General features: G+C 35.1%; 1 protein-coding gene across 1 annotated transcript; it reads left to right on the top strand.

Annotated features, from left to right (window-relative positions):
* Positions 1-252: 252 nt before the first annotated feature.
* Positions 253-14,746, top strand: LOC138306337 (uncharacterized). Its single transcript, XM_069246769.1, has 11 exons — positions 253-403; positions 4,391-4,463; positions 4,972-5,190; positions 6,863-6,995; positions 7,787-7,834; positions 10,229-10,308; positions 10,614-10,794; positions 11,183-11,265; positions 11,663-11,867; positions 13,226-13,305; positions 13,614-14,746. Exons 2-11 carry the CDS (start codon positions 4,394-4,396, stop codon positions 14,309-14,311), a joined length of 1,797 nt encoding a protein of 598 aa, XP_069102870.1. The 5' UTR covers positions 253-403; positions 4,391-4,393; the 3' UTR covers positions 14,312-14,746.
* Positions 14,747-15,250: the final 504 nt, after the last annotated feature.

Below are 15,250 nucleotides of genomic sequence, written 5' to 3'. Positions count from 1 at the left end.
AGGGACCGTATCGAAACGCTCTGATGTTCTAATTATGGTTGGCTTTTTAATAAATATAGTATCTCCCAGGAGTGTTCATTTCATATGAGATTTTATGAAACGAGACAAAAATGTTTTTAAGTTTGCGAGCCTTGGATACTTGTTGTGGCTCACTTGATGTTATTTGAAAATAAACAATGAACATAATTTTTTTAACCTTCCAGTGAATGAACCTGAATTGAGTGTACATGCGCTTATGGTGTGACGTTCACTGTTGCGATGGACGCGGAACTCTTACTGTCTGACATAAATAAACGTACTATATATATTCTTCCGGTTATGTTATCAGTGATAAGCTACCGGGAATTAAAGGTTCCGTTTCACCTTTGAATCTACTTCAGGGATCATCGAGAGGAAACCACAGGTAGGTCGTCGTGCATTATGAACAATTAATGATAAATTAGAACCTCCGTTTGGTGCTTAGTGTAAATGTTGATATCATGACTGAGATATATCCGTGTTTGTCCCCACGTGTCACCCTTAAAGTGGGATAACTGCAAATGTGACCGATCAATATATACTCGTTCTAAATTTTTGTATTATAATGGCAACGTGGTCTTCTTTGATTTCGTATAACAGCATATGCGATTTGAGGATGGTCAAATCGTTTTAAAATGTTAGTCATTGTAGTTTATCTTAAGCGAAATGGGACATGCCATCCATGGTATACATGTATACAAAAACGTTCAACCGGGCCGGGTGATTCAAGATCAAATACGGTCCCGATAAGTAGATTATGAAGCATGTGTTATTTATATGTATATGTCCCTATCTACAACATATTTGTGTTATTAATCAATAAAAAAGGGGTTCAAATTTCATGTGCAGGTTTCCCTTGGTTTTTTGTGCATATCGGTGAACAAGATGTCCGTCGGTCGCCATCTTGGATTTTGAAAGTTGAATTATGTTTCCGCTATTTTCTCAGAAATTACTGAAGCAATCTGTCAAACTATATTTCTAGCCTCCTCTAGGGTCTTAGCTGTGCATATTAGTTTGGGACTGCTCAACCAGATGACCAACAGGCCATCATCTTGAATTTTAATACGTGAAGTTTTTACCGCTCTTTCTCAGAAAGTCTTGAAAGGATCGATCTCAAATTTCATGTACAGGTTTCCATATATGTATTGTTGTGCATATTGCATTTTTGGACAGGTCGCCGACAGGCCACCATCTTGGTTTGTTTGCTTGATTATTTTGACGTCCTATTTACAGCCTTGCTTATGCAAGGACGGCATCCCATGTATGCAGTGTGTAGCGTGTGTGAAGTGCGAGGTGCGTGTTTTGGGATCCTGTGGTATGTTCGTGTTGTGTCTTCTTGTATAGAAGACACCGCTTCACTCTTGGTCTTCTGTTGAGCGCTCGCCCCTGTAAGGAATGCTCTGGATTCTGTCCACAAGCCGAGATAACCATAGTCTATCAAAGTATTAGTTTCTGCTCCTACTTGGCGCACAGCATAAAGTGGGTGGGACGACTGGTTTGCGCGTTGTCAGTATAATGCGGGGTAGGGTGTGTATCTTGTGCGGCTTGGTATCTTTGGAGTATGCTTCAGTGATCTACCACATTAACAGGACAAGATTCCCAATATCATAAGGAGACACAACACAAACATACTGCATAGATATACACGTACTCATCTCAACATACTGCATAGATATTCACATACTCACCACAACATACTGCATAGATATTCACATACTCACCATAACATACTGCATAGATATACACGTACTCACTTCAACATACTGCATAGATATCCACGTACTGACCTCAACATACTGCATAGATATACACGTACTCACCACAATATACTGCATAGATATACACGTACTCATCTTAACATACTGCATAGATATACACGTACTCATCTTAACATACTGCATAGATATTCACATACTCACCATAACATACTGCATAGATATTCACAAAAACATACCATAGATATTCACTACTACTCAACATACTACATAGATATTCACATACTCACCATAACATACTGCATAGATATTCACGTACTCACCATAACATACTGCATAGATATTCACATACTCACCATAACATACATAGATATTCACTACTCACAAACATACTACATAGATATACACATACTCACCATAACATACTGCATATATATTCACGAACTCACCTTAACATACTGCATAGATATACACATACTCACCATAACATACTGCATATATATCCACGTACTCACCATAACATACTGCATAGATATCACGTACTCACCATAACATACTGCATAGATATTCACGTACTCACATAACATACTGCATAGATATCCACGTACTCACCATAACATACTGCATAGATATTCACATACTCACAACAACATACTACATAGATATACACATACTCACCATAACATACTGCATAGATATTCACGAACTCACTTAACATACTGCATAGATATCACATACTCACCATAACATACTGCATAATATCAGTACTATAATACGCATAGATACACGTACTGTACTCACCATAACATACTGCATAGATATACACGTACTCACCATAACATACTGCATAGATATTCACTACTCACCATAACATACTGCATAGATATTCACATACTCACCATAACATACTGCATAGATATTCACATACTCACCATAACATACTGCATAGATATTCACATACTCACCATAACATACTGCATAGATATCACTACTCACGCATAGATATCACGTACTCACTCAACATACTGCATAGATATTCACGTACTCACCAAACATACTGCATAGATATTCACGTACTCATCTCAACATACTGCATAGATATACACGTACTCATCCAACATACTGCATAGATATACACGTACTCATCTCAACATACTGCATAGATATTCACATACTCACCACATACTGCATAGATATCACTACTCACCTCAACATACTGCATAGATATTCACGTACTCACCATACTCACACATACATACTGCATAGATATACACTTACTCACCACAACATACTGCATAGATATTCACATACTCACCACAACATACTACATAGATATTCACATACTCACCACAACATATTGCATAGATATACACGTACTCACTTCAACATACTACATAGATATTCACATACTCACCTCAAATACTGCATAGTTCAACATATTGCATAGATATACACTTAGATATCACGTACTCACAACATACTGCATAGATATTCACATACTCACCACAACATACTACATAGATATACACATACTCACCTCACAACATACTGATAGATAACATACTCACAAATACTGCATAGATATACACGTACTCACCTCAACATACTGCATAGATGTACACATACTCACCTCAACATACTGCATAGATATTCACATACTCACCTCATACTCATAGATATACACGTACCACTTCAACATACTGCATAGATATTCACATACTCACCACAACATACTACATAGATATTCACATACTCACCACAACATATTGCATAGATATACACGTACTCACCTCATATACTGCATAGATATTCACGTACTCACCATAACATACTGCATAGACATTCACATACTCACCATAATATACTGCATAGATATTCACATACTCACCTTAACATACTGCATAGATATTCACATACTCACCATAACATACTGCATAGATATTCACATACACACCACAACATACTGCATAGATATTCACATACACACCACAATATACTACATTGATATTCACATACTCACCATAACATACTGCATATATATTCACACATACTCGCTTCTACATACTGCATAGATATTCACATACTCACCTCTACATATTGTATACATCTGGAGGCCGTCCTTAAATGACTCTGGGTGTTAAAAGGACGTTTATCTAATAAATCAAACCAAACGATATGTTAATCACGTAACTCACGGATTCGCCCACGTTTTGACTCTCTTTTATTCTTGCTCTATATTTACCGCTTAAGGTTGCATGTGCCTCAATTTTCATACTCACGAATTAAGAAAAACCTTTAATATGTTATTCATCAATAAACATCTAACATACATCAGGCATAAAAACAGGAATTTTACACAAATTTGTGACATAATTAATGTTTACAAAGCACCATACATATTTGTCCATTTGAACGATTTCCACAGGCAAATGCATAAAATCGTATGACTTTCAGTAAAATGAAAAGTGTCAAAATTTTCGTCCGGTTATGACACACATAACTTTAAAGCGATGCGTATCTTATCGCATACGTATGCGATAATCCAGTGTTATCTGAAATAGGAAATAAAACCATTGATAATGCTCCAGTGGGTTTCATTCTGCTAAATGTCATGTATACTAATATTTGATTAGCCATGGTGATATAACTTGTTTCAGAACATGCTGACGACCAGAATGTTGCTAATTGTAATAGTGGTTTTATTCAGTTCACTGCAGCCATGCGAATCTGGTGAGTAAGTTTACTGAATCATTTGTCCGTCAATTGTATTTTTGTGTTTATTTGTTTTTTGTTTAATTTTATTTTGATCCATGATAAAACATGGTACGAATGTATATATAAATAAAATGTAATTTACTCGGTAAGTACTACGTATGTTAACTACTACATGTATTTATGTTATGAATAGTACGGTTTTTAATTGAAAATGGAACTAGATAATTTTGAAGTTTTCCAAATAGAATATATAGAAAAGCCATGAGAGACATTTTATATGGGGCCTTTAGCTATTGGTACCTTTATTATAACCTCTTAAAAAATTAGTTTCCCTCTCTTTGCAAAATTTGATATAGTAAACATAATTTGAATTTCGATTAGCCTATATTCTACCATACGGACAGAGTTCTGACAGCTTAAGGCATAGAAAAGACAACAGAACGGCGGACTAATTCGGACTAAGCTATGGATGGTACCAGTAGATATATTTTAGCTTGTAATTCTTAAACTTTGTTCTTGGCAGCTCCAAACCAGCAATGCCCTCCTTTAGCGAACATAACACATCCATCACCACTTATCACAGAAAAGAACCAGTTTGGAATGACCGCTAGCAGCTCTAACACTAGCAGTGGCGCGGTGGTCACTCTTAAATGTAATGATGATGTGACACTGACACTGAGTGGTAAAGGAGTAATTACGTGTGTTAATGGAAAGTGGCACCCACCCCAGCCTTATTGTATCCGTAAGTACACCCATATACAGTTGTAGTTTGGAGAGGTGTCAGAAGGACAAATCACTTCTTTCCTATTCACACGAGCCTAAAATACAGCTGATATTTTAGGACACTGGCCATGCATACTTTTTATCGTGCAACATTAATTAAACCATGCATATTAAAGCTGAAATGTCTCAACAACTGTGTCGAATTTTAAACAATGTTTCACCTCAGAAGTAGGCACACGTCCCAAAACTCTAAAATATATCTGTTTTCCGTCCGTGACGAATACAGTAAAACTATACGTGAAATATATATTGCGATGACACCCAATCTGATTGAAATATAGATCTTTATATTCCATAGAGGGTCACGTCCAGATGACCTTTATACCACGTGGTCTTCATATAAGACATTGAAATACGACGTGGTCTTCATATAAGACATTGAAAACGACATTTCGTCCCAGTATACATATACAATTAGTTTTATTGTGCTCTTTGGGCGAGATGACTACGTAAACCTAAATAATTTTGACAGTTTTTTCAAACTATTTCGTCCCTGAAATTCACTGTCAAAAGTAGCAATTTGATTGGCCATTTCCCAAGGTCACCTGGGCATGACCCCTAATGGGATTTTCTCATATTCTCTTATCAAACGTAGTGATAATAAGGATCTGTATTTTAATCAGATTGATCCCTAGTACCACTACGTATTGTACGGAGTGTTTATAAGGATCTGTATTTTAAAGCTATATGTGCCGTATTTTTCATAGTCACGAATCAAGAAGAGCTTTTAATATGTTATTCAACTCCAAAAGTTACCAACATTTTGAGAATTACAATACTTTCAATGCAGTGGTTTTAATTTTACAACTACAAAAAAGAGCTGAAAATGATTTTTAGCAGTACTGCCAAAAATCATCATATTAACATCTTCAATGTAGTGAAATGAGTACATACCGTCAGACCATGAAGCCACATTTTTGTCCCCAATTTCATTTTTACAGTATTATAAGTGATTTCTGAAGATATGTTTCCAACTAAATATGTATAAGGCATAAAAAACAAGAATTTCACAGTCCATAACCTATTTGTTCTTAACTAACGTTTATAAGGCATTATATATGTTTGTCTGTCCATTTGAATGATTTTCACAGCTTTATTCATTAAACCTTATGGTTTTAAATAGATAATTGAAGAAAAAGTAACATGTCCAAATTTTCGGTCAGTTACGGCACATATAACTTTAAATAAATCACGATAACACATGATGGTTGCATGATAGTTATGTTTATCATATTGTCACCGGTACTCCACTCTTTTTGCTTTATTGTTTAAAAACATTTTACTATTTAACTAGTTCTTATGTAATTACAGATGTTTTGGTGACCATATATTTAGTATATTATCAAATAGGGGGCTTACATTAGGAATAATATTTTTCTGTCTAATCTGCAATGATTCAATTCCCAATAAGGGCAGGTGATTTAAAAATAATCTTTTAATTCTACACTCTTTTGAAAAATTGAATTACGAAATAACTTCGTGTGGTATATATTGGAAGATTTCCATGCATGTTAAAAAGCTGTGATTATCTTATCGACACTGGATACTTAATTTGGACTTGGCACTTCGATTCACTTTTGATATTGAATTTCTGTAATGTGACATATAACGTGTCTTTATTGTTTATATAGCCAGACCGCCCCCTCCCATACCTAACGATCCACATCTAGACGTTATCATTGGGGGAACCCTCGCGGGCTGTTTGCTGGTTCTCCTACTGGTCTCCGTACCGGAAGTCATCAAGAAAGGCAGAGCTTGGCGATTGTAATGTATAATTTACCTCTTTGATTTCAAATGTAATAGATATTTTACACCCATCAGAGTTTTGGTTTGTTAAGTTAGACATCCTAATAGAATGAATCCATGTACCCGGGTTACTATACATGAAGACGACATCATTATCTGTCTGTAGAGCTACACTATCGTAGCTGCCTTTATTAACATGGTGGTTTCATGTGAGAAATATGTTGCGGTGTGTGAATGTCTGTATGTTGTGGGATGCTGTAATATACTGTAATAGTTCTTATTTTAGCGGTAGTTTTATTTTAACACTTTTCAGGCCGTCTTTGAAGCACTACTTCATGCCCAGCGCTTAATTTGTTAAAGGAATATTTCTGGTATTGAACATCCGAATTTGTTTTCCGCATTTGCGTTTGCATTATTTTTTGTGTGGCTCCAAGTTATAGAGAATATTTTTTTTAAAGTGATGTATCACTGACGCATGCCGCCGAAGATACCAAACAACAAATCCCAATTCCGTCTTTGCATATTACAGAGTTAGCTCCCTTGCGGGTAGGTATCGATTGTTACGTCATTATTTTGTGAGCGCAATTTACGCCGTTTTCTCCGAAAAGTATGACGTTACAATCAATACCTACCCGCAAGGACAGATAACTCTGTAATATGCAAATACGGAATAGTTCACATTATACTGTCAACAGCCGAACCAGTCGTTCTACTTCTTTTATGCTGAGCTCTATTTTATAAGTATAACAACTTTCAATATATTGCTATTCTTTATCATTAAAACAAAATTATTTTTCTTATGCATACAGGAAGAGGATAAAACAAAAGTCACTTATAGAAGAAAACAATCCTAAACGGTGAGTTTTATACTGAAATATTAGTACTCCGATACTTAATGACCACGATTGAATGTGAAACATAATATAAAAAGGAAGATAAAATCGCCGTCTCTAACAACACTAGGTCATGCACTTGGTACATCAGATGTTCTAACACTCGACGTTGGGAAAATGAATGAAATCTTTATCACAGAAAACCAGTCTGATTTTAAAATAATTCGTGTAAAAGATGTTATTTTATGGACACTTATGCAGTGTAAGATAATCATTTTGTAAACAATATAACGACATACTCTGGTGTAGCGATAGAAGTACGTAAAAATAGTTGACCCGATATATCGGTAAATGTCACTAAATCACAATAATCACCAACATCTGTTCACGCTGTGTCTCTATCCCGATCTATTCCTAATTGTTATATTACCGATATGTTTTATGGCGTGTGTAAGTAATGTTCTAGTATTCAATTCTTTTAACTACGGACTACAGAAATTACCATACGAGGGAAGGCTGAAAAACTGAAACTGTCCAGTTTATAGTACCGGCGTATGCGTGGGGACATGATTAAAGTGTTCAAAATGATTTCTGGATTATATGACAAAGACTGCTGTAACTGTATAAGCTTATTGTCAGATGTGGCCCACAAACGTAGTGCTAGAGGAAACTAAAAAAACTCTATATCCCCAATATTCAATATCAGCATTGAGGACAAAAATATAAAGTGGGATATTCTATTCTCTTACCTACTGTGACTAATAAACTGTATTTTAAAGATTTGGAACTCTCTAACTGTACGAATCTGTTTTGGATCACTCTCACCAGAATATGTAATAAACATCCCCTAATATAAACTGTAAAAATAATTTAGACAAATTCTGGGAAAACCAAGATCTACTCAATAATTCTAGAGCAGAGTTGTCATTATGAACTGTGTAAACAATATAAACATGAACACCTTGAAATAATCAACATGGAAATCTAACATTAAATAAAAGCTTCCACTTAACGAAACTTTATAGATTATTACCTGCAATGCTACATGTACATTATATACTGTATCATGTATGTATTTATTGTATGATTATGAGTCCAGTGTAGAGGACCTCAACCCTGTACTGGAAAATAAACTTAACTTAACTTGAACACTTTGTGACGATTCCTAAAAGATTGTCCCTTTATGTTATGTCAGAAATGACAGTGTAACTATTTCCATTCAAGATAAATTAATTCCTGTAAAACTTTGTAATAATTCGTAAAAAGATAGTCGCTTTAGGTTATGATGGAAATGTCTTGGTGTTAAACAGTGTTATTTAACTCACTTTTTAACGACAATATCAAATCAAGATAAAACGATTTCTGGCAATACGAAATTTACAAAATTTTATAAGACTCTTAAGAACAAACTCCACTCTTTAACTACTTGCTGATTCATGTAAAGATTAATCACAAATTTTTCAGCAAATGAGACCTGAAAAAAATCACTAATCATGTGATTAAACTAATCGTCCTTTGCACCACCGGGGACTTGACCTTGATTCATAGCTGTGGAGGTCAAGTTGGTGGTCTAGTAGTGCATAGACAAGAGATATGATAACACGTCTTCAAGTGTGTACAAAATACACAGCTTATCGTGTACTAGCTACGTAACGACGGTAGCACATGTGGTTCCCATTAAAGATAAAAATCATATTGAATGTGTGTAGGTAAATACTGTATCTTTGAATTGGTTTTAAAGGAGGCTTTACAAAGAAAATATCTTGTTTATAATTACCTTTTAGTGATAAAAAGTTTATTAGAAAAAAAGTGTGAAATACAGGTGACAATTCAGACAACATCTCTAATATTATACAAGTCAAATCGGCTTTTTGTTTCCAAACATGGTGTTGTAATGTCTGTATTGTAGTCAGATGGCTTTTCTCTGGTGCCACATAAAATGTTAATAAACAATTTAACATATTGATAATTTTAACTTTATAAACTTTAATTTGATTCTTAGCATGTTAACTTTCAACTATTTTCTAGATAAGAAAGTTTATTTTATTTTGTATACATAACACAAGCTATTACAATTAACTGCATGCAATGAGATTAAAATACTGAATATGTTTTATTGTATGAAGAACACAAAATCATAGTGTACATGTACTATAAATAAATCATGAAGCTATTTTTATGACGAAATTACACTATAGTTTTATGTTATAGTTCCATAACATAACATATACAATTTATTTGTATGCATTTCCAAATAATTGAGGGATTTTCTTCTGTGAAATCACTACGCCGACGAATAAACCAATAGGATACGACGTTACAAACGTCGACGTTATTTTGAATGAGTTGATATTCTAAGCCAATGAAAATTCTGTTTACTAGTAAGATTGAATGAATATGCCTGCTTTTTGTTTTCAGTTTCTATAAAGTATGGACCTGTGGTCGTAATACAAAACAGTTCATCAAAGCCAAAGACTTGTCAGGGTTAAAGCGTGAAGGTGCGGATATTATAAATTGATATAAACCAAAATACCGCTCACAACCACGTGGTTGGATTTTTGTTATTTAGAAGAATGTATGGCGTTACGATATGTAGCCTATTCACAGTGAAGGTTTTGGATATTTTATGAAAATCATATTAGCATTATTTTACCACCTCAGTCTAATCGTTTCCCCTTTTATTTCTGGTTAGTTAACAAATAGTGTCAATTTATGATAACTATTTATTAGATATGTTATCGCTTTGGTTAAATATTATATCAGAAACATCTCGATTATCATATTAAACCTTCTTTGTTGAAAGCTTCGAGGACATTTAAGAAGCCCTCGATTGCCCGAATAGTTCTTGAGGAGGATGGAACTGAAATAGACACAGATGGCATCCTTGACGCATGCGCAGATAATACATTGATGGCTTTAACCGAAGGAGAACTTTGGTGGGACCGTAATGTCAACAGCGATGATGGACGGTTAGACGAAAAACGGTATATATATTGTATTCTTAAAAATATATATTCAACATGGTGATCGGAAAGTGTAGATGTTAAGATATTTTTTATATATTTGTTTTATCTACAACACGGATGTAAAACGTCAGGGAGTCGCCTGCCTGATCACGTGGGTTTTTAAGCACATCAGATTCCTCTTTCCACACCAAGACACCTTGGTCACATACATCAAATGTGATTCTTTAAGTTGCGTTGCGCTTATTTTGTAATAAGCGCTAATTCCAAAAAACGTGTAAATATATTCTTATTATTGAAAAAAAACAACAAATATGGACACATAAAGGAAGGCTTATTTTAACTGATTGGTTAATGGTTTAAACGAATTAAACTTTTTGTTCAGTAAGAAGTGTAATCGGAATTACAGGTTGACGTTCGATGTCTGCAACCAGGATAGAACTAAGAGAAAACTTATTCTGGCAGCGAACTTACGAGACCTTTGTCGACAGGGTACGTGACGGCTTAAATAAATTCTATTCAGTTTTATAAAGAAGGTAAACACGCAAATACAAGCTTATAAGTGCTCTATAGATACCTTTATTTACAATAAAATTTACACTATTTGCGAATATAAGATAACAAAGATTTAGAAATTTAACATGCACGCAATTATCTCCAAGCGAATTAATTAGAATAGGAAATTACAGCAAACAGTTATGAATATATTTTACCATAACTCACAAACCTAGTGTATTGTTTCATTTTAGAAAAAAAAAACTTTTTGATTTCGCGAAAGTGTTTGTACATGTACTTTTTATATCTGCAACTATACCTATAGTAATATAATGCAATACACAATATCAGCACCACAATTAGTCGATTAATATTGCATAATTCTTCTCATTAGGTCACATTGTGTTTGATTACCTCCCCTTAAGTGCCTGTTTGGAGTCTGACGGAACAATGATCGACCATGATGCCCTGTTTGCCTTTGCGGAGAGTACAATCATGCTTCTGGACAAAGGTGGCTCATGGACTCCTAGCTTGACCTCTGTCCAAACTTTACCGGACGTAGATAGACCGACTACCAATAACAGTAGCAAGGATGAAATGTAAGTAATATGGATGCACTGTACAGTGCTGATGTCTATATCTTATATTGATGGCATGTTTGCAACTAAACTTGCACAAAGTTCTAAACTTAACACAGGCACGAGATCAATTACTCGCGTTTTATTTTTGTTTAGTTGTTCGGAAAAAGTACAGCTTAGTAACAGGACTGATTATCGTTATCAATTATCAGTTTCTACAAACACAAAGAACATTCAGGTGAAAAAATCGACCTAAATTGATTGTATGACTAGGGTTTACCTCCCTTACAACATTAGTATCCCAAACCACACACCGCATACATGGGATGCCGTCTTTACATAATTTAGTCAAACTATCGCGAATTTTTAAAGTGTTATACAAATTTTCATTATCACTGCAATTATCAGATTCTGCACGAAAATAAAAAAAAAAGCTAAGCAAGGGAAATTTAATGATTATCTCTGGTCCTGCAACATGTAATAATGCTTTAATTTACATCGGATTAATGATCAATAAGACCTCTTGTCCTACAGTTCTCCCCTTGTCTCACAGTTCTCCCCTTGTTCCACAGTTCTCCCCTTGTCCCACAGTTCTCCCGTTGTTTCACAATTCTCCCCTTGTCCCACAGTCCCCCCAACCTTGTTCCACAGTTTCCCCTTGTTCCACAGTTTCCCCTTGTGCCACAATTCTCCCCTTGTGCCTCAGTTCTCCCTTGTCCCACAGTTCTTCCCTTGTCCATAAGTTCTCCTTTTGTCCAGCAGTTTTGGCCCTTTTTCCACAGTTCTCCCCTTGTCCCACAGTTCTCCCCTTGTTCAACAGGTATCCTCGTTGTCCAACAGTTCTTCCCTTGTCCCATAGTTCTCCCGTTGTTCCACAGTTCTATTGTCACACCAAAAGTTACTAAAGATTCATGTAGGATTCTTCTGTCGCGGCACAAATATAAAATAAAAACCCAAACGTTGTTTTTTTTGATTCCATGGTAACTTTTATTGAAGCACGTTTTAGACTATTGTTATACCCCGTTATTTCGTTTTAGGAGTATACTTATCAAATGTATACCATTTCCAGATGAATCAATAGACGATCGACAAATGTTGTCATAATTCCAAAAAAGGCTTCACATTTGTTTAGACTTGTTCATCTTTTAATAAAAGTTATAAAATTCCGCCTTAGCAAATCAGTGTTACTCACCTTGCGGGTAGATATCCATTGTGACGTCGTTGTTTTTTGAGTGAAACTCACGTCGCTTTTAATGAAATGTTTGCCGTTACGTGCACAAACGCATGACACCACAATCAATACCTACACGCAAGCGCAGGTAACTCTGTGATATGCAAAGACAGAATACTAGCGTTAGTTATATATTTCCACCTTACAGGATGTTCAAAGTATGGTCCCGTGATCAGTCCATGAAGTTGGTAGTATTTGCAAGGAATCTTGCCGACCTCCATATCAAAGGTGGGTAATGTCATATCAACTGATAACACCATAGATACTTTTAGAGACGGCAGAACCAACGGATTCCCTATAGAGGACAATGTTAATGCAATTTGATTAAAATACAGATCCTTATAACCACTCCGTTATAAAGGATCTGACAATATCCCATAGGGGGTCACTCTTATCAAAAGTAGTGATGATAAGGATCTGTATTTTAATCAGATTGAATGTTAATATTTAAAGTTTTCAGGTTTCGGTCACTCGTTTTTAATTTTGAAGAAGGTCATCCCATATAACTGTGAATAAAATCTATATTTATTTTACAGCGGCCAAAGCCCACGGAGTTCCTAATCCTTTGGAGATATTGGTCTATTCTACGGGTTACGCAGTGACATCCGATAGACATCTCACATCTTTAGCCAATGAGATTCTCTTAATAAAGCCGTTAAATAAAGCCGGTGACATCAACTATGAAAGCATTGATACTATTGATAAATTCGAACCCACTGGCGATACACGGTCCTCCACAGAACGTCCTTCCAAGTTTCATTCTCAATTGAGTACACAGTGGAATCAGGACTACACTAACGTGCCTAAACAGTGGTCAAACAGAGACCGGCCGAGCAATTCATACCAGAGTGTTCCGTTCAGCAGTAAGCAACATGAACAAAGAAGTGCTGAAATCCCACTTTCGAGTGTGTATACAGCTCCTGAGAATGTCCATGCTAAAAACGGGATGTTGAACAAATCAGCGGGGAACCCTGTATATGATTTGTGGTCAGAAAAATCAACGAATGAACATAGTCTAAAACATCCATTTGAAGTGCAAGACCAACAATCAACAACAAAAAACAATTTTGGATTTCTCCGCGAAATGTCTAATAAAGCGAAAGGAAGACAAAATTTTTACGAAATGAATAATTTAAATCCTGAATTTCAAAGTAATCATTCGGACTACCCTCAGAAGCCTTTGGTCGTAACAGGTGGAGCAAAGCAGACAACAGAGAGCGATGTACTTTTCTGATTCATGTTTATAATGTGTGTATGCTAATTCAGCATGTGAATACAATTATATATTACTGTAAACACACATTTTTGCGAGTGCTTAATTTCGCGACCTGTAAGAATAACACGATCAAGGTGTTGTTATTTCTACGATAAAATCACAAAAATTCACAAAATATTCCCCGATCAAGTGGCCTTCATGTAATTAGGAAAAGTCCCTCCTTGCGTATATTTGTTTACAGTATATAAACGTTTCCAAAGTTCCAAAATGTACTGAATAGCCAGGTAATCGGACATAAGTCACCAGACTTTAATTCGCGCAAATAACAGATATCATATCGGTGTCTAGGCTTCACGATGTCGGTAAGTTTGGGCCAAAGCATTATGTTCGTTAAATCACTCTTACATTTTATGTATAACCATAAAAGGGTGGGTGTTTTTTTTTTTTTTTTTTAGATTACATTTTTTTACAAAACACGACAATTTAGTATTTTTCTTCGACAAATTATTTTTCATTAAAATTAAAACCAATCTGAATAAAATACAGAACCTAATAACCACTCAGTTAAACATAGTGATAATAAGGATCTGGATATTTATCCGATTGAATTATTTTAAAATACTGCTGAAATTTTAATTTCTTCGTTTTTAGTTCAAACAGCGAAAATTTTGAACCGCCAAAATAACCGGCTATATGGTAACTATTACATTTTGTTGTGATGTTTCATCCTTTTGCCAAGTGTTATTTCCCACGTCCAACCATATCATTCTCATTAATTATCTAATTAATTATATCTATCCTTATTATCAGTTCGTTCTCTTTAAAATGAATATTATTATTCCCATTAAATACAGATCCGTATTCTTATTCTGTTCGCTTTTAACACAAATTCATAGAGAAAATATAGTAACGAGCAAAATCAAAATTCACTAAAAATAATAAATCTGTAAAACATTG

This window comes from Argopecten irradians, chromosome 13 (genome assembly GCF_041381155.1).
Source record: "Argopecten irradians isolate NY chromosome 13, Ai_NY, whole genome shotgun sequence".
In the NCBI taxonomy this organism is placed as follows: domain Eukaryota; kingdom Metazoa; phylum Mollusca; class Bivalvia; order Pectinida; family Pectinidae; genus Argopecten; species Argopecten irradians.
Note: the sequence above shows the minus strand (reverse complement) of the source record. Positions and strands in the feature narration are given on the sequence as shown.